General features: G+C 40.1%; 3 protein-coding genes across 5 annotated transcripts in view; 2 read left to right on the top strand and 1 right to left on the bottom strand.

Moving 5' to 3' along the window:
• The window catches only part of LOC110065591 (uncharacterized), a 38,267-nt gene extending 29,219 nt beyond the window's left edge, over positions 1 to 9,048 (top strand). The window contains exons 47-60 of one of the 2 annotated variants that reach the window (XM_020772736.2): positions 108 to 157; positions 442 to 620; positions 906 to 990; positions 2,443 to 2,538; positions 2,731 to 2,904; positions 3,311 to 3,627; positions 3,870 to 3,939; positions 4,484 to 4,562; positions 5,351 to 5,487; positions 5,875 to 6,026; positions 6,281 to 6,499; positions 6,688 to 6,751; positions 6,972 to 7,215; positions 7,451 to 9,048. In XM_020772736.2, the coding sequence (XP_020628395.2) occupies positions 108 to 157; positions 442 to 620; positions 906 to 990; positions 2,443 to 2,538; positions 2,731 to 2,904; positions 3,311 to 3,627; positions 3,870 to 3,939; positions 4,484 to 4,562; positions 5,351 to 5,487; positions 5,875 to 6,026; positions 6,281 to 6,499; positions 6,688 to 6,751; positions 6,972 to 7,215; positions 7,451 to 8,106 (2,522 nt within the window). In that variant the 3' untranslated portion in view covers positions 8,107 to 9,048. Of the gene's footprint in view, positions 1 to 104; positions 158 to 441; positions 621 to 905; positions 991 to 2,442; positions 2,539 to 2,730; positions 2,905 to 3,310; positions 3,628 to 3,869; positions 3,940 to 4,483; positions 4,563 to 5,350; positions 5,488 to 5,874; positions 6,027 to 6,280; positions 6,500 to 6,687; positions 6,752 to 6,971; positions 7,216 to 7,450 lie in introns of both variants that reach the window. The other variant, XM_020772735.2, reaches the window with a different exon arrangement.
• A 147-nt stretch (positions 9,049 to 9,195) lies between these two features.
• Positions 9,196 to 13,397, bottom strand: LOC110065596 (MORN repeat-containing protein 5-like). The gene is made up of 6 exons (XM_020772747.2): positions 13,282 to 13,397; positions 13,117 to 13,191; positions 11,485 to 11,563; positions 11,211 to 11,322; positions 10,299 to 10,430; positions 9,196 to 9,766 (listed from the first exon to the last, which is right to left on the bottom strand). The coding sequence occupies exons 1-6, from the start codon at positions 13,326 to 13,328 to the stop codon at positions 9,681 to 9,683; spliced, it is 531 nt and encodes a 176-aa protein (XP_020628406.1). The 5' UTR covers positions 13,329 to 13,397; the 3' UTR covers positions 9,196 to 9,680.
• The window catches only part of LOC110065592 (uncharacterized), a 12,752-nt gene continuing 4,778 nt past the window's right edge, over positions 11,214 to 19,187 (top strand). The window contains exons 1-6 of one of the 2 annotated variants that reach the window (XM_089281156.1): positions 11,214 to 11,346; positions 13,521 to 13,796; positions 14,944 to 15,026; positions 16,967 to 17,075; positions 17,190 to 17,324; positions 18,543 to 18,653. In XM_089281156.1, coding sequence (XP_089137282.1) covers positions 13,587 to 13,796; positions 14,944 to 15,026; positions 16,967 to 17,075; positions 17,190 to 17,324; positions 18,543 to 18,653 — 648 coding nt within the window. In that variant the 5' untranslated portion in view covers positions 11,214 to 11,346; positions 13,521 to 13,586. Of the gene's footprint in view, positions 11,347 to 13,433; positions 13,797 to 14,943; positions 15,027 to 16,966; positions 17,076 to 17,189; positions 17,325 to 18,542; positions 18,654 to 19,187 lie in introns of those variants that run through there. The other variant, XM_020772737.2, reaches the window with a different exon arrangement.

Genomic DNA, 19,187 nt, shown 5'->3' with positions numbered 1-19,187 from the left:
TTGCGTGCAATTTTCATCTGTTGCTGGGATCACAAAACTTCCGTGCATTGAACGTACATTTATACTATTATAGTCTTACACTGAATTTAGGGTTTTATTTCCAGTAGATACCGCTGACCATTACCTCATCAAACGGAGCTCAGTTCTCCGACCTCAGGTTAGAATGCACAGGTGTTATTTGTCTTAGATCACAATGTCACCAGTATTATGTGATCTTAAATGCCGTCTGCAGTTAATCTGCACCACTTTAAAACCTCTATTTTCACGCGCTCTTGTTTATTTGCACCACTTTTGTTGTCAGGGCTAAGAGCACTGTTTGCGTTCTTCGTTTATAAGAACCTTGTAAATGTATGTGTGTACTTTTATTCCGCCTTGTGAATGTTGATATGCTCCTTCCCTTTCCTTTTGGTGAATTACTTGGTTCTTTTTCTTCTACGTTAGGTCCAAGAACTAACATTACCATTGATCCAGACCTGTCACGTGATTGATGACTGTTCACCTGGCACTAGTCACTTTGTGGTAGTTGCAGCCGTTAATGCGGCTGGGGGTCTGGTCGCCAGGTCACAACAGTATACGGTACAGACATCTGCACCAGTTACACAGCCTGCCTTGCAGCTCAGGTACGTCTGTCCAGCTCTGTGCTGTGAAAACAATCTTTATATTTATTTACATTTTAAGGGCTTGAATTCCCTCTTCTATTTTATTGCCCTGCATTATCTATGTCAGCTGTACTGTAATTCACAAATCTAGGCGATTTCCTTTACGAATTAAAAGTGAAAAGAGAAGAAAGTTTCCATGCTACAATGCATTTGCAAACCATTCTCAGGAACCCGTTGGAGCACAAGCTGTAGGCTTCTTTGACTTTCCCTCCTGAAGTGCTTATGTTAGTATTTTGTTTGTGATAGGGCCTGCCTTCAATCTGGTATAACGATTGAATGGCGGAAACCAACGACGTTTGGCGATGCTGGGATTGATTACTACCAGCTTATGGTAGGTTCTGATATATTCTTTGTCAGAGAACTGTTTTTGGAATATGACTGACGTTCTGCTAAATTTGAAGGCTGTTCCTCTTTTTTTTCTGCCGTGTTTTATTGTTGCAGGAACTCTTCTGTGTATCAGTGTTGTTGCAAGTTTATTTTAAACATATGGTAATAAAGAATTGGTTCATACTTTTAACTGTGCATATATCGAGTTATGGATGCACGCGGAAAGTTTGGAGAGCACGAGAGAAGCGTAAGAGCAACTCTAGCTTCTTGAGTGCTCTCCAAACTTCCCAAGTGCATCCATAACTCGATATATGCACAGTTAAAAGTATGAACCAATTCTTTTGTATCATAGCGACAACAACTTGGGCGCTAAAACATGTTCTCACAAAGTTCTCACAAAGTTCTCACATTGCACGGTGAAGGAAAACAAAGAATCCTATTGCATTGCCTGGATAAAAACACGCCACAGTCAGTTAAGCGACGGCTTAACGAAAGCACTTCATCTGGTTTCTAACACTGTCAATGAAAAATTCGCTTACGTAGGCAAGCAGAGTCAAAAATACTCAGTGAAAATGTAAGCAAAAGTCAAAATACTCAAGTTTTAGTGAACGTCTTAGCTTGGCAAAAGTTAAAGGCTCGAAGCAGGGTTTGGTTTGTTCGGAGTGATGTTCACATTGCCGACACTTTAACAAGAGGGACTTGCACTAAACTCGACGGAAATTTTGCGTCTAAATTGAAACTGCACACGTCATGTCATATACGCACGGCTTCGCGTATATAGAGATTTCGTCCATGATCGACGTCCATGATGGCTCAATATGGAGTTCAAGAAACCAGAACGCGACGCCGAGGACAACGTCGATTAAAAAATGATTATGTATTTTACCTACGAATCTCGCGATACTCTAAAGTCATTTTCCTTTTTTTCTCAGAGTCAAAACTATCACGAAACTGAACCTGGGAAAGGGCGAAACATTTTAAATAAAAATAAAAAATTAGCCCTCGTGGTTCACGTTCTCTGGACAACGCATAATTTGGTCATTTCACGTTGTTGTTTTGCAGAGAACGGCAAAGAAATGTACCAAGAATTATAATGCACGTGCACAGCCATTGTTCTGCTCATTAAACTTTTTGTTTAGCGACGTTCCCGTTGCCGTTGCCGTAGCCGTCGTGGTTTTCTTAAACTCCCTAATAGGAATTAAGTAGGACTAGCGTACGCTGGAAGTGAACTCGCAGCTAAACTCGACGGAAATCTTGTCGCTAAAATAAAACTGCACAAGTCGTGTTTTTTTACGCACGGCCGTGGTAAATAGATACTGTTACCATGATGGCTAAAATGGGAATTAGATAGGACCAGCGCGCGTGCTATGGTATAATTGAGAAGGATGTATTAGAGGGAGGTGATTCACTTCTAAAAGATTGAGTATAGAACTTAGGGGGATTTCTTTTTTTGTAGGTGAATGGCGAAGCAGAGACAGAGCTGGATGTCGAGTGTAATCACTACAAGTTAACAGACTGTCAGCCTTGCGAGCAGTACACGTTTCTCCTCAAAGTACGTCAAGCGTCATTGTAATGGCTGATTCTCTGGTTAGATATTCCCCTTCATTCCTTCCCCCAACGCCCTCCCCCACCCTCCCCGTCGTTCCTTTCCCAGTTTATTTGCAAAAAGTAATTAACACAGCAGCCGGTCTGAATTAGTAAAGGTTACCTCTTTCGCAGATTGTAACAAATGATTTCTCCCCAGGCCTTCAGCACCAAAGTTGCGTGCGATAGCGACTGGTCTGATCCATTAGTCGTCACGTGTCCTGGTGCAGAGAAACCGCTGATCACCAGGATCCCGTCTCAGCAAGTCAACTGTATCAGAGTTGGATGGAAAACACCATTGCTTAAGGGTGGAGCAAAGGTGGACAGTTACAAGGTGACTTAGCTGTATGTAGTCAATGATCCCAGAGTAGATTGCTTGCATGTCAGATATCATTATGATGAGTGTTTTAAAGTTTTACTAATCACCAGCTTGTCAGGGTGCAAATCTGAACGTGTTATTCCTTCACTTTTTTTCTTAGTTTATTCTTTTTTAATTTTAGTACCATCTTGGACACCACTGCAACTTGCTCTCTCCCTCCAGTTTGGATTGAGATGATTATTTTGTAGTCGAGTAAGGAGTTGCTTGTTAAAGCATTTGACAAGAAAGATTAAACGTATTGTCAATCGACTTTTCGATGCATCAGGCATCATTCTTAAGTCGACTGAAGTCATTAATGCTAATGTCAAAGTTGTTATTTACGAGTTGAGGACTTTCTCGACATGTTGAATGTTTATTGTAGGTCTATTATCAAGAAGACAAAGGTAACATGGTAACAAGTCAAGATATTATAACCGATGCTCAATCGATACAGCATGGTCTATTGCCATCAAACATTGAAGAGGACAAACTTATGAACGTCTCTCCCGATTCGTATTATTGGGTCGTGCTACAAGTGGAGCTAACGCCAGTAGGCTGCAAGTCCGTTAACTCTGAGCCAATCAGAACACGTGCTGCTGTGTCACCTGACCCACCTGTGATCAGTTTGGAAGTCGAGGGCTTGGACGAGAGAAAAAGACTGGAGGAGAGGATATGCGAGCTGTCAAACAAGAGAGACAGGTTGAAATTTGCTTATGAACGTAACTGTGATATTTGTGTAAGCTTGAAGGAAAGTCTTCTGATTGAGTTACCATTGTCACATTTGAGTGGAAGATAGTAAACGAACAATTGTCTTAGATATTAATTTATTATGATTCTTCGAGAGGCATCATCTTGTATCATCTTAAGGCCTAGGACCAAGCAGAGTGCTTTGTAATAGATATTCTCGCAGAGTACTAACTCTTGTATTTTGTTCCTTTCAGACTTCACAGAATTCTTCATTTATTGGAGAACAGCGTTGTTGTTAAAGGATCAAAGCAAAAAGATCTTCAGGTATCGCTGATTATTCTCGTTTATGTAAGGGAGAGTGTTTTCAAAAGTATGTTGGAATGTGATTTTGTAATTTGATCATTGTGTTTCTGTTAGATGAGCATATACTTGGCGGCTAAATTTGAAGGATCAGATTTTTGCTATCCGTGGTAGCTACATGTATATGGAACGCTTGACTCGCCGTAATTATTGGAGGATAAACTGAGATGCACTTATGACGATGACCTTTTCGCTGTCTCAACGGTTCACTTGAAATTTCTGCTTTAGTTTTAAGCAATATACTAGCTTCCTTTGAAAATGCAATGTAGCCTTTCTGTAGGGAAAAAAAATTATTGGTTGCCGCTGTTACAAAAATTGTAAATTACTTTTCTGTTGCAAAAACTCGAGGTTTTACTTAAACTTAGTTGACTTATTTGCAGAACAGAATATGCCAGACAATGCTGGTGCCATAAAGATTTTGTCATAAACACCTGTAATTCAGTGAGATTTGTGAGAGTGACTGGCTGTGTTCAGTTGTTGATTATTGTTTACTATTACTATATTGCAGATTGCTAAGGCTACAGACACAATATTGGAAATTGACTCGGATCTGGCCGATGCTCTTGAAGATATCAAAGAGTACACAGGTTAATCTTCTTGTCATTAATTTCCAAACTTGAATCTTAAACAGGAAATTGGAATAGCTGGAGTCAGTGGAGGCGGCGTGGCCGAGTGGTTTATGGCGCTGGATTTGAAATCTGGAGGTTCTTGGTTCAAATCGTCCACCCTACCGCTATCTGGATTTGTCTTCGGTAGTCCCGAGTTCAACTCCTCGACGCGTTGTGTAAATAGCCAACCGGTCAGCTTCCAACCAGTTGGGATTCTTAATAGTTTATGTTATATTTGAAATATTCGTTTATTTGTTTACAGTGTCTCCAATTAGCACATTTAATAGTGCTAAATACATTTGACACTTAAATAAAGTTATTATAATTATTATTATTATTGTTATTGTTATTGTTATTGTTATTGTTGTTATTATTATTATCATCATTACTATTATTATTATAGCTTTTGCTTCGTAGATAATCAAAGTTTATTAGGCTCAGACTAAATGGCCAACATCTAATTTCCTTTTACATTATTAAAGAATTGGTTCATGCTTAGCGTGCGTGTATCGAGTTATGGATGCACGCGGGAAGTATGGAGAGCACGAAAGAAGCGTGAGAGTTGCTCGAGGTGATAGCCGAGAGCAAGTGCTCTCCAAACTTCTTAAGTCATTTTAGCCAACTAGGAGACATTGTTGTCTTGATGTGACACTTGATGCATGAAAACTGCAGGACATGGTGACAAACCCTTTTTTATGTAAGAATATGAAAGTTAACCACTTAGTAAAACTAACTGCACATTCATTCTTGGCTTGATTCGTCCCCAGGCTCTATTTCAACTCTTATAAGGTGGTCAAGACCACGCGACGATGGAGACGCGGTGGTGAGCGGTTACCAAGTATTTGTTGATGGCATTCGATGCGGGAAGATTCTCTCACGGTGGACTCTGGAAACTCGTGTGAAGGTGACAAGCTAAAACCACTCTTGTTTTTTAGCTTAGGAAGAGGGAATGCAGGTTGAAGCTGCCATATCTTTTGGACATTCCATAGCCTTAATAGTGGTGGTGTTTTTGTCGTTGCTGTTGTTGTTGTAGGCTCGATTACCAGCCGCTGTTCGCGGAACGGCGGAAATCGAGCCTATTGTTGTTGTTGTCGTATGGTTTTGATATTTGATCGTTAAACTGTTGACCTGACAGGTTTATGGTCTTGATGTATCATCGAGTTCTCAAAAGTAGTATCAATAGAACTCTTTGACATTGGTGGTGAAGTAAAGTTAAGCTTTTAGTGCCAGTAATTATTTTTTTACCTGTACAATTCTTTATAGACTTGATCTGTGATTTTTTCGTTTTCAGCTTTCCGTTGCTGGTCACGTGATTGCTGTTCAAACTCTCAGCGATCACCCAGTTGGGTCCAGTCCTCTCTCAAATGCAATCGAACTGTCTGGCCATGGATTTCTACCTTTCGTGCTGTTTTGTTACTTTGATGTACACAAGCGAAATGAAAGGTATTGAATTTTGTTGAAAATTTGCAGTTGTCTGTTTAGAGTTTAATCTAAACCGGTTTAATAGGTTGCAACTCATCCTATACTAACTATTTGGACAATGAAATTCTGATCATGAATGGGACCTGTAACTAGAAATTTGATTCTTTGTTTACTTCCTTGTTCGCTCTCTTGCTTGTGAGATCGATTGATTGAGACTATCCGAGAAGAAAGGGTATTGTCATTTACAGAGATGTGATTTAGATATTCTCTTTCAGTTGGCCCAACTCTGGATGTTGTAGCTGGGATGATTCCCATGCTTATGAGCTTAAACATAGAATCCGGACTTCCGGTCGAGTGTTCATACCTCGAGGAATCCTGGTTCATAGAATTCCCTGCCCTGTGTTGAGTGTAATGGACGTGTTCAGTGCTCAGTGGCGGCCTCTGACTCCTGTCGGCATCAACAAAATGGTGGCCTTACTTTTCTGGACCAAGTGGTAAGTTTGGCGCGTTATTGTTTGTTTGTTTTAGCGATTTTACAATCTTGAAAACTTTCTGATCGTTAGACGTTCCATTTTTCGACGAAGATATGTCAAATGCATGAAATATGATAGGGAAACTGAACTTGTACTCTACACTCTCATCGATGTCGTCTTGTTCACTTGTAAATGTCGTGTTGTTTCAGGTGTTATTCGTCACTGGAGGTTATGGAACATTTCCTGCAGTTTGCTGAAGAATTCAGGGACAAGGTAAATGTACAATTAATGGCTGATTGAGTGATAGAGATGATGTTATTCCTTCTCGGAAATTTGCCCTTGCATTTTATCTCGCTCAAATACAACACATTATTATAGAAAGAAAACTTATAGGTGAATATTGTCAAAACCATATAAGAGTCATCACAGCATGGCCGACTACACGGGGCTGCTGACGCAGTTGATAGATTCTTTTCTTTCCTTTAACTTCCAGTTTGCGTTTGTCACTTGCTGTGTGCGGAGTGAAGAACCAGTCCCCTCCCATCGCCAGTCCCTGGCCAATATTCTGACCGAGCGAGGCTGGCGTAAAACCAACGACTCCGTCACGCATACGTGTGGCTGCTATTCGCAAAGTCAGCGGACTCGCTCGATAAGGCGTAGCTTGATTAGTGACCCGGATGTATGCCAGCTGTTTGGTCTGGTTGGAGCACCGACACTTATTTTACTTGACAGTTCAGGTCAGCAAGGAAATAAACTTGTGATCACAATATTTAGTTTTGTGAGTTTAAAGCGTGTAGTTGCTCAAGAAATCATAACGTATTTCGGACCTTTCGGATCTTGGTTTGCAGTTCACATGGTGAATTCGATTTATGATCGATTCCGACCCATCCCTTGATATGGCGATTCTTGTTCTTCAATATCAAACCATAATTACAGTTTACTTAGTTCCTGTAAATCGTTTGTCCTCTTCAGGTTACATATCATGGCAAGGCCGGTGCTGTTGTCAAAATGCCTCAAGTTTTCGTACTTTTCTGCTGCACAACTTCTCTCAAGTGAGTGGATCTCCTTGCCCTGTTCCTAGCTGCACAGACTGTGATCTCGACAAAGAAGACGATGAAGAGCCCAGCACTTCAGAAATTGACGAAAGCGTTGAAAACTCGTCAAGCCAACATCGCCGAGAATCACTCGAGTTAAGCTCTTTGCGCCAAAGACTTCATGGAGCTAAACCGGACGACAAACATTTTGCATCACGTAGATCTTTTGCGCCTCAAGGTTTGAAGAAAGAACTGACAAGACCTAAAACTACTACAGCTGCTACTCGTTATACAAAGCCTCCCGTCTACAACAGGACCAGCGGGCTTAATGAACCTTTCAGAACTTATTCTCGCTCTTTTAGCGCGCACGGTGCTATTCAGCCCAGACGTCCAGGCACGACACGGCCTGGGTCTGTTTCAGTGCGGACGCACACGCGCGCACCACAGGCTAGTACCGAATTGTCTTCCGGTGATTTTTCGCTCCCGGTTGTGACACGGCAAAGAGGTAAAAGAACTCATCCGGTTGAGCATGGCTCGGCACCAAGAATCAAAACAAAAATATCAGTCGAAGATATTAATCTTTTGCAGAAATAGAGAAAACATAACTTAAAGATTGCGTGTCGGTCAGGACAGCTTTACTGATGTATTTAAATAATATGAGACAAGACAAAATCAAAAGTACTTCTCTGTGAGACGCTGAGCTTAGAAAATATTTAAATGAGATATATATTATTTTATCGTGAATGAGCAGGTAGCCAAAGTATTTTGATCGGGGTGGGGTGGGTGGGAAAACTTACTCTTAGATTGGGAATCACAGCCACGTACATACAAGAACAGCCAACAAAATAGTCATTTTGTTCCTAAAAATACCATAGCTGGAAAACATAAGGTACCTATATCAGAGCTTAGCTCTCATTTAATTACGTGTTTATAAGAAACATTATAAAGTACATCTATTTTCGTCCAAGCGACGTTAAAAAGACACTGTAAATAGTTCTTACGTATACTCGATAGGTTTTGTACACAAATATTGATGTAATTTATTACTACGTCGTTAAAGGAAATTGTTTTGCTCTCCCTACATTGGCTCTGTCGGTGCCAACGATGATCTGTAGGTCATTTCTGCTCAAAACTTGGACTTACAGCTACTCCCCTAAGAAATGTCTCATCGGTGCCTGAAGAGCTCATGAAACAAGGAGTGTGTTAAGATAGGTGCTAAGAGCGCATGTATTAGAATAGAGTTTACTACGTGTAAATATTGAACTGCATCTAGGGTAAAATACATTTCAAAATTTCGCACTACCGTAATTTTGGAAGATTCCGGTAAGACTACTAGGGAATCAATATACTCTCCTCTGGAAAAAGCCCATTTCTGTCCACTTCCGCTTTCTCCTTTATTGTTTCTTCGTACGTGTATTTAGTCACTGTCGACACACTGTATTCCCATGCATTAAAGACTGTTAGTAGTCATGGCCTATAAAAACTTGATCTTTCCCAAATTTGACTATGAATAAAGTTAACCTTGTGGATTTGCAATTATTGACTCCTGGGTCGTTTGCTTTTGTCGAGTTCTTTGTGTTGTTGTAAAATGTTTGTTCATAGAGTGCGACTAGCTCCAATGCCCTGGGAGGCAGGTCTTGGGTTGCTTGTTTCTTCGAATTGCAGAGAGAAGCAGACAGAAAATTCACTAAAAATATTCTTTTATTTACAAGTTACATTCTATAGTCCTGTACATGTACTTTATTCCCGTGAACGAAACATGTTTCCCTGGACCAAGCTACATAAATAAAAATTTTGGACAAAAGAAACAAGGTTTAAATTAACACAAGTTGGTAACCTCAACGAGCAAACGAATTCGAGCGATGTTTAACTCCCCTGGAAGTCCACTGAAAGGTTCTCGTCTTCTGGTACACCGGTATGATGAATTAAAAATTAACAGTAACTAAATCAAAATGGGTTTGGTTTTGCATCCAATTGGCATGGGGCATAACTCTGTTCACGGGCACAAATTATTTAGTTCGGCAAACATTTTCATGGCGGAGTACGTCAGTCTCAAGTCCGGAACATTATTAACTTGAACTTTGTTCAAACTGACGGTATTAAGAACGACCTCTGACTGTCCTGGACTAGAGCAGATGCTGTTCGTATCCCTCTGACGATCAAAGGTTCTACTTGATAAGATCTGGTCTGTATCCGACGTTTTCATCCCAACCCTTCCTGCATGTTTTGAGAATCCAGTCATGTTCGTCATCATCTAATAAAAACAGCAAAAAAGGTTGTTCAAATGGGTCAGTGTGATTGGCGTAACCTGCATCTGAAGTAGCATGAAACAAGAAACACTTCGTCAATTAAAGATTACCTCTAAACGCAGATATTTCAAACACAAATAAAAGAAGTCTATTTGAGGGCTGAGTATGAGTGTTCTTAAATCTAACACGATATAGATGTACGTTTGAAAATGGTATTTTCCTCGCCCTCAAAAGACGAAACTGAGGTGTTCCCCGATTAAATGCTTGGACCTACAACGTATATTCAGCCAGCATATGTTCGTGGTAAAGTGGAACAACGTTGGTCCGATCGCCAACGGGTCACAAATATCTGTTGTTGTTATAATCAGGTTGGTCATACTGTTCTCGGAATCAGTAGAACGTAAGGAAAGTGGCCATGAATGACCCGGATGTGGCAGTAAAGCGGAGTTCTGATGTATGTTGTGCAAACAACACTACTAAAGAGTGTCCTGAATCAAGCGGCTCGTGCCTGTTTTCAGCATCAATATAAAAACTAACCTGCATTTCTGAGGAACTTGTAATCATAGTCTACAATCACCCTTGACACAGGGTTGTAGAATCCGTCGCCACAGTCATAACAGCCTTCGGGAATCTCGCGAGGTGGAATGCGGTTGGTGAGCTGGGAACGACCTGCAATAAAGTCACGACAAACCTCAATCGCGCGCAGCCATTATCGGGGCGGTATGGTGTATATTCGTGACGTGAATTCCCGTGTATTTTGGGCGTGAAACGTGATATTTGCTCGTGATACGCGTAGTTTCCATAGTGAAGCAAAAAAAAAAACTGAAGATTTTTTTTCTTTTTGTAATGAAATGCGATTTTGTTGCCACCAAGTGTACTTACGTGAAAAAATTACCAACTGCGATTCGCGTAAAATGACAAATTTCCACTGTGATCTCAAGTAGAATATAACAAAATTCCCTCACAATGAAATATCGTCGAAAACTACCGTGGGAATCCCGACTTTTCGAACCTCCAAGGAAAACAAAAAGTGGTTCGAAAAATCGGGTAGTTCGAGAAATCAGGGGTAAAATTACAGTGCTCGACTGAGGAGAGGGAAACGACTTTTGTTTCGAGTTATCGGGAGGTTCGAAAAAATGAGAGCTCGAGAAATTGGGATTCCACTGTAAGTACTTAGCTTTTAAAAACCTTCGGCCAGAAAAGTTTCGAGAAAAAGGAATGTACTCCCATACAGGAAGTTGTTCTTATATGCGAGCTAATTAATTTCTGCGTCATGAATTTGTCTACGGGAGCGTTTTGTCGGGGGCGTTTTTGAGCTGTTAAATTGAACCTGACATTGTCTAAAGTTTGGCAAAATATGTCAACTTCTTAGACTCGAAAGAAAGGGAACAAGTGCCTACCACAGCAAACAAGGAAGCAGGAAGTCTGTGGTTAGACATATAAACGTACCAGCTGGTTTTAATCCATTGCACATTTCAGTATAAAATCTCCTGTCATATCCATCACAGTATTCCCAATCCTCTGGATCATACTCCAAACCATCAGCAAATGTGTATTTACCCTAACAACAGAGGTTGCATTTAAGGTGAGTTGTACCTAGTAATAAGGGATCCAGTATGTCTTCATAAGCTATATGAAATTGTACTTTGTGACAGAGCGTCCCCTTATAAAGCTCTTTTAAGTTCCCCCAGCACCTCATGGGAGATCTGAATATCTTTCTTACCTCAACCGCAATGCCTTTCTCCCACTTTCCGACATACTTGCTCCCATTTGAGAAAAACAGGGTGCCATCGCCATGGAACCTAGATATAGTAGAACCTTGTACATTATGAATGCAAAAACTAAAGGGACAGATTCATGTCTCTATTAAATAAATAATCCATAAATTTCTAGCAAGCTTAAACTTTGCCAATATTTTAAAGCACAGTACAAAGTAGCAATATCAAGATGTGCCAACAATACATTTAACTTTATCTGCTTGAGTGCCAGACCATTGTATATCCTGTGTGTCACTCCATTCTTATTGAAAATGGGTGTCTAGTAAAAAACTTCAAATGCCATAAGTTTTTTACTTTAATTACAGGCATGTACACGTTTTTGAAAGGCTGTAAATTTAACGTGTCTCTTTAATGCATTTCATTTCTCTGAGATTGATGTAATTTGATATTCATGTGATGTCATGGCAATGGGAAATTAGCAGTCTCTCAAAAAGCCTCTTACAAATCTCAGTTGTCAAAGTTGTTTCCAGTGTGTCAGGAGTTTGACTTAATCTCTTAAAATTTTGACATACTCAGTACGTCCGAATAGATTTATTAAGTACACCTCTTTTTGAAAAAAAGGTGTCATCCAGAAGTTGAGGTTTGTGCTGTTAGTGTACTTTCACTCCAAGCAATGAGTTAGAAAACTCTGGTTATATTTATTATATAGACTTTTATGATGACAAATGTAACTGTGCTTCACCTGAGGAACTACAGAATAGGCTCAGAATTGATCACAAAATTATTTCAAGTGACCTACAGTAGCTCCATGGAGTCTAATCAATAATAGGATAAATTATATTTGAATGTGATCATGTTGTAATTTACATGGTTGAATTCATACCACCACAGACATATGATTGGGCCTGTGGGGACCTGTGGGCAAAGCAGCAGGAACTGAAAATAATGCCAGCAAGAATATAATAGAGATTACACATGACGTTACATCAAACCGCAAACGGCAAAAATGAAACTTTTGCTGTCTGTCTTCAGCTGTCTGTATAGTAGAGTGAAAATATTTGTATTTGCAGTGAATAGTAGGAGACATTTTTCTATTTTTGTGTGATTTATTTAAGGATTAAAAGAAAACAATGAAAATTCAGAGGTAATCTTTGCCATTTGTTGTCTGCCATAAACGTCATGCTTAAACTGTTATTACAGAGTCTTGTCGCAGATTAATAGAATTTCGACAGTTCCAGTCAGTGATTATTTTATAAAAAGATGATGCACTTGAACTTGCGTAACAGTCAAGTCACACTTCACTGCCTTCTGACGTCATACTGGGTGTGTGACGTCAGCGACAATATCATGCAAGTCGTTCCACTACAATACGTTCTAATTACATTCTTCTGAACGCAAAAATCGGGCCGAAATGGAATTTAGGCTCTAATGTATAAAGTACAACATAACTAAGAATAAGCAGTAAGTGCATGGGTTTGCATGGCACAAAAAAAATGGAAAATCTAGGACTTTATCGAGCCATGATTCACCTGGCAGCGTATCTTAACTACCTTTTAGAATATTCTACTTTGAAGTTAGTAGCTGAATAGTAATCTGTTCTATAAAAAAAATAAGTATTACGAAGTAGTTTTGCTTACATTCCGTCCTTCATGTCACCGACGTATTTAGTTTCTAGTGCCGGAGGTAAGAAGTACTCAGCTTTACCTTCCATTCTGCAACAACGACAGAAGCTCAAATAAATATAACTACGAACAACGGATATCTAAAATGTATTATACAATAACCTATATATCTATATTTACCTTCCATTTTTTAAATCTCCCTCGTAGCTACTGCCTGTGTAATCCATTTAATCTACAACTCGATTTGTGCCAAGATGGTGGACAGTTTTTCAGTAATGGTTGCTATGACAACTGCTGAGCCTTTAGTATGTGTTCAGCGGTAATCCAATAAATTCCGTGAATTTTCTTATATCGGCTCTTGTGGAAAACATTCGTTTTATTACGGAACATCATTTAAATTGAAATATTTCCTTTTGCAGCTGTTAAGCATTTTCATTTTCCTCGGTCATCGTTTCCTCCTCTTGCCTCTGCCAAGCCATTTCGAAATGGAGGACATGTCAATGGTGCAGACTCTGCGAATTTGGAAGGACGGTGTGACCTTCATGGAACAAGGGAACTTTCAAGATGCGTTGATGAACTTTATGGCTCTAGAAGGAAGAACTGATTCTTCTCAGCAACTGATCACGTCGGGGAGAAATCTCTTTAACATAGGACAAACGTATTTAGCACTTAAAAGAATGGAAATGGCTGCAAAGGTACAGAATAGTTTACGTGAAGGTTTTTTTAACTCTATAAAAACTTTATGTGCCGGTGATTTACGTGACTCCATTCACGAGCCGGCCGGCTATTATTAACTAGCGTACAAGTGCTCATTGCACTTACCACGAAATCTGACCTCCATGATATGCACTTGGTCACTTCTTTATAAAGTATTTCCTCATGTTTGTAGACGTTAATTTTTGTTTTAACTTACTCACGATCAACACCAGCTGTTTATGATTTGGTGTCAAATTCTGTTTGTGATGCATTGATTTATTTGTTTGCAATTGTCTTTCAATATATTGCATGCAGTGGACGAGTTTATACTTAAGCAATGGAACAGAAAATATGAACCAACAGAAGATTTCCCATAACCCCATAAAAATAAATGGCTGCCCTTAACCAACAGCTCAGACAAATTTTTATGTTGCAGTGAACCTTGCACCGGCAGAACTTTCTATGCTAATTTTGCAGATCTACTTTCTAAACTTTTGATAACTAAACTGTGTCATTAGTTCGTCACCATTCAATAAATAATATGGGATATTATGTGTAAAAATGCATTGTTAACTGCATAATCATGCCACGTGTTTCAAAATACCAATCAGATGGTAGCTATTACTTGCCAACTCTATATTTAAGTACATTTGAATCAATTTGCATTGACTGCACGTGGACAATCATGTGAACAGATAAATATCACCACTTATAGAAATGTCTTCAATTGTCTTTAATAACAGTTCAGTATACTATATTGGCCTTGCACTTTCGAGTTATCAACCACACATTTTAAATAGTGTTGCATGTGTTTGCATTATATACATTTAAGGTTTAAGGGTGGGAAAATGTTAGGTTATACTGAGATATGAGTTTTTAAGAAGACCCAAAAGTAGATATTTTGGCACTGAGGGCTAGGGAAAACAAAGAAACAATGCAAAAAATTTCTTAATCAGGTTGGTCAATTTTATCAAATATCTGATTTACCTTTTACATGCTGGGTCATTACTTGATGATTTTTTAAAACTACCAATGTGACACAATTTTTGCAACATTCCCATGTTTATAGACATTACAGTTAAGTTATTCCCGTTACTAGTAAAAGGTTGATGATGCTAAACTTCCACTTATTTGTTTAACTTATAGGCTTTTGAAGAGTCGGTAGAGAAAGATAAAATGTTGGCAGTTGCCCATTTCATGCTGGGGAATGTCAATTTAGCATTGAATAGGTAATTATAGTTAAACCCTTATTCAATATTTCAGTTTAATTGTAACTGTAATTTTCTAATTATATAAATTTATACAAGTTTTTATATTAACCCATTGACTCCCATGCTGCCCATAACTGGCCGTGACAAGTGTTGGCCTTTGTTCCACTTCTGACGTCATCACCTTTGATCAAAATTGGCATCATCTATACTCAAGTTCTGCATGAGGAAAAGATCTTTGTGTTAGTAATGATACCCAGATCTGAGTGATCAGCTCAATGGAGCCTGAAATATGCACGAAATTCCCAATAATTTGAGTGAAAAACTCACAGCAAAATTTCCTGCGACTTCACATAGTCACTCCATGGTAAATATTGCCCATCTTGATGATGCTTTTTCAGAAATTTTTAAACTAGAAGCAAGCCCAGTAGAAGGTCAATCACTGCAGCAAAAAGATAAGAAAAGGAGATAAAGGAAAGGCAAAAAAAAATTTAAAAAACGAAAAGCCTAAAGATGTGGGTCACTTTTGATTTCTGTGCATGCCCGAGCAAAAATGTTGTTACAAACGATGCTAGTCAGTAGTGGAAAGAAATGCATGCTGTTGTGTCGCAAAATGCCTTTTTGAGTAGATTGAAGCTAATTTGGCCCATATCCAGGCTGATGATCTTCAAAATGTCCACAAAATGTGTTTTTGGCAAAAAGCTCCAGGAGTCAATGGGTTAAGAAAAGTTAGGAACATGTTGAAGTGGATGTGATTAAGTAGAATTTCATTCCAAACAATTCCCTCACTCTGTTGTACATTTTCTTTTAATAATGTGTAGAAATTCATTGTAGCTTGTTCATAAAATATCAAAAGGGTGCCTAGGTTCAATTTAAAGTAAAAGACAATGATTATAAGGCCTTTCATTCAGGTGTAACAACAGCAAAGTTTGCCAAGATTTATCTGAATAAGAAACTAAAACCAAGTATCTACATGTGCAGTGTACATGTAGAAAGATAGATATCTTTGCAAAAACATACAAATCAGGAAAATAAAGCAACCTTTATTAACCCATTGATGCCTGTGCTGCCTGTAACCTCCCGTGACAAGCATTGGCCTTTATTCAACTTTTAACATGATCATCTTTGATCAAAATTGGCATCACTTACACTCAAGTTCTGCAGGAGGAAAAGATCCTCCCAATGATACCCAGGTCAGAGTGACTGGGTCAATCGAGCCTGAAATATGCACGAAAAATGCTTAGAAATTTTAACGAAAAACTCAGAGCAAAATTTCCCTTGACTACACTTGATTACTCCATGGTAAGAATATCCTGTCTTGCTGGTGCTTTCTTGGAGATTCCTGACCTGGAAGCAAGCCCAGTAGAAGGTCAACAATGGCAGCAAAAAGATAAGAAAAGGAGGAAACGGAAAGGCAAAAACAAAGAATTCAAAACACCCAAAACCCTGAAGATGTAGGTCCAAAAACTATCTTAAAATTTTGATTTCTGCACATGCCTGAGCAAAAATCTGCAAAAACACAATGTCGCAAATGCCTTTTTGGGTATGTAATTTAGCTCCTATCCAGGCTGAAAATGCCAAAAATTTAGAAAAATGCCATTTTTTTTCCTAAAAATCTCCAAGTAATCTCCAAGTGTCAATGGGTTAAAGTTGACAATGATGATGACAATGAAACATGATGATGATGATGGTGATGATGATGACCATCTTATGATGTTTAGCGCATGTTCTGGGAATTTCAAGATGTGTCTAACTAGTTTCTTTCTTGCTGTCCTATAGTCCTCTATAAATATACATGTACTTTTACTACTGAGCAAGTATCCCAGTTAGACTAATTTGGTCCAAGAAGGCAGGCCATGCTTCTTCAGTCCATGGCTAAATGCAGTATGCAGAATAGATCAGGTTTGAATCACTGCATGTACGGCAAGTTACATAACTTTTTGTATATTTTCTTCTCTCAGGAATGAAAACGCACTAAAGAACTTTAATGACGCTAATTTCTATCTGCGGGGAAATAGATTAATAAATTATCAGCAACTGGGCTTAAAGTCTAAACTTTACTTGTGCGAGGTAAGGAATCCCAAGTTTTCAGAACAGTGGCCATTTTTTTATATTATTTAATGCATTTTTTGTATTTATTTTTTTAGTGTTGATTTGTTTATTTTTTTGTTTCATTTGAATTAGATTCTGACCAACAGGGCCATTGCACACTCAAGGTTAGGAGATGCCCAAGAGGCTAGAAATGATTTTTTAATGGCACTTCAATCCAAGGTGGAACCACGTCACAGCATCATTGAAGATCTCTTACTCTGTTGGCAGGTGATGAATCAAGATAACAGAACTTATAATTTAGCAGAAGAATCTCTTCCTGTCTGCCTGCTTGTCTTCCTCCCCCCCCCCCTTTAACTGCCATCCTGTCTCCACCCCCCCCCCTGCTTGCCGGCCTACCTGGCTGCCTGCCTGCCTCCCTGCCTCCCTGCCTCCCTGCCTCCCTGCCTCCCTGCCTCCCTGCCTCCCTGCCTACCTGCCTGTCTACCTCCCTGCCTTTCAACCTGCTTGCTTGCCTGCCTTTCAACCTGCCTGCATTCCTGCCTGTCTACCTCCCTGCCTTTCAACCTGCCTTCTCACCTGCCTGCCTTCCTGCCTCTCTACTTTCCTGCCTATCTCCCTGCCTGTCTGTTCATCCAGGCTACTTACCAGTCTGCCGTCCTCTCTGCCATTGTGCCTGCCTGCCTTTCTTCCTGTCTACTTACCAGCCTGCCTGCCTCTCTGTGTTATGCCCTCCTGTCCTGCCTGCTTTCCTGCTTCACTGCTTACCTGCCTGTCTGCCTGCTTGTCCTGCATGCCTCCATGCCTGCCTGTCCTGCCACCCTCGCTGCCTGTACTGTCTGCCTCCATGCCTGCCTGTCCTGCTTCCCTTCCTGCCTGCCTGTCCTGCCTGCCTCCCTGACTTTCTGTCCTGCCTCCCTGCCTGCCTGTCCTGCCTGCCTCCATGTCTGCCTGTCCTGCCTCCATGTCTGCCTGTCTTGCCTCCATGTCTGCCTGTTCTGCCTAACACCACATCTCCCTATCTTGCCTCTATGTCTGCCTGTCTTGCCTCCATGTCTGCCTGTCCTGCCTCCATGTCTGCCTGTCTTGCCTCCATGTCTGCCTGTCCTGCCTCCATGTCTGCCTGTCCTGCCTCCATGTCTGCCTGTCTTGCCTCCATGTCTGCCTGTCTTGCCTCCATGTCTGCCTATCTTGCATCCATGTCTGCCTGTCCTGCCTCCATGCCTGCCTGTCCTTCCTCCATGTCTGCCTGTCCTGCCTCCACGTCTGCCTATCTTGCCTCCATGTCTGCCTATCCTGCCTCCCTCCCTGCCTGCCTGTCCTGCCTGCCATAATGCCTGCCTGTCCTACCTCCCTCTCTGCCTGTCTTGTCTGCCTCCCTGTCTTCCTGTCCTGTCTGTCTTTCTTTCTGCCTACTTTCTAGCCTCCCTGTCCTGCCTGCCTCTCTGCCTATGTTCCTTCTGACTGCACGTGGTTTTCATTTTTCAGTCTGGACAAAATGTGGAGCCTATGGATCTTCCATCACATGCTGTGTTTCAGCCACAGAAACGCCTTTTTGATGCTATCAATGAAAAACGGGATTTCTTAGGACAATCCCAGGTATGATCTGACCCAAATACATGTCTTATCATAACGCTGTTTCCGATTGTTTATTTTTTGTTTGTTTGTTGTTTTGTTTTGCTGTTATTGTTTGCAAATACTAGGGGGCCAAAGATTTTCTAAAATAATTCTAATTTCTTATAAGAAGTTAACCCAAAGTTAATGAAGCAGTATAGCCCACAGTATATGTACATGGATGAGTCAAACGTGCATGTTTATTTGTGTCGTGTGGAACCCATTAGGCATGTCTGCTTTGTTCATAATAAGTTTCCATTTAAGGTTTAAACAGTGAAACTGTAATGTTCTGAGCACAAACACTTTGATTAATTAAAACTCATGCGCGACCTTTTCGTAATGAACCTAGTTATCTCTTCCTCCACTCAAATACTTCTAATTGACATTTTACTCTCAAACATGTTTTTCAGATCAACCGAGAAGAGACTTGAGAGAGAGTGGCATGCTTTAATTTTCCCATTTATGTCTTTTCACTCCCCTCCCCCTGGTCACCGCCCAATAGCTTTTCATAGACTACAA

The sequence above is a fragment of the Orbicella faveolata genome, unplaced genomic scaffold, assembly GCF_042242905.1.
Source record: "Orbicella faveolata isolate gen_17 unplaced genomic scaffold, um_ofav_v1 contig_48, whole genome shotgun sequence".
Taxonomy (NCBI): domain Eukaryota; kingdom Metazoa; phylum Cnidaria; class Anthozoa; order Scleractinia; family Merulinidae; genus Orbicella; species Orbicella faveolata.
The sequence above is the reverse complement of the archived record's forward strand: the minus strand, read 5'-3'. Positions and strand labels throughout refer to the sequence as shown.

Bases quoted from the DNA above. Each gene is read 5' to 3' on its own strand.
- LOC110065596 (XM_020772747.2), bottom strand. From the start codon at position 13,328: ATGGATTACACAGGCAGTAGCTACGAGGGAGATTTAAAAAATGGAAG. The intron at 11,564-13,116 runs GTAAGCAAAACT...TACTATATCTAG, and splicing joins GGTGACATGAAGGACGGAAT to GTTCCATGGCGATGGCACCC. The intron at 9,767-10,298 runs GTTAGTTTTTAT...TGTTTTTATTAG, and splicing joins CAAGTTCCTCAGAAATGCAG to ATGATGACGAACATGACTGG.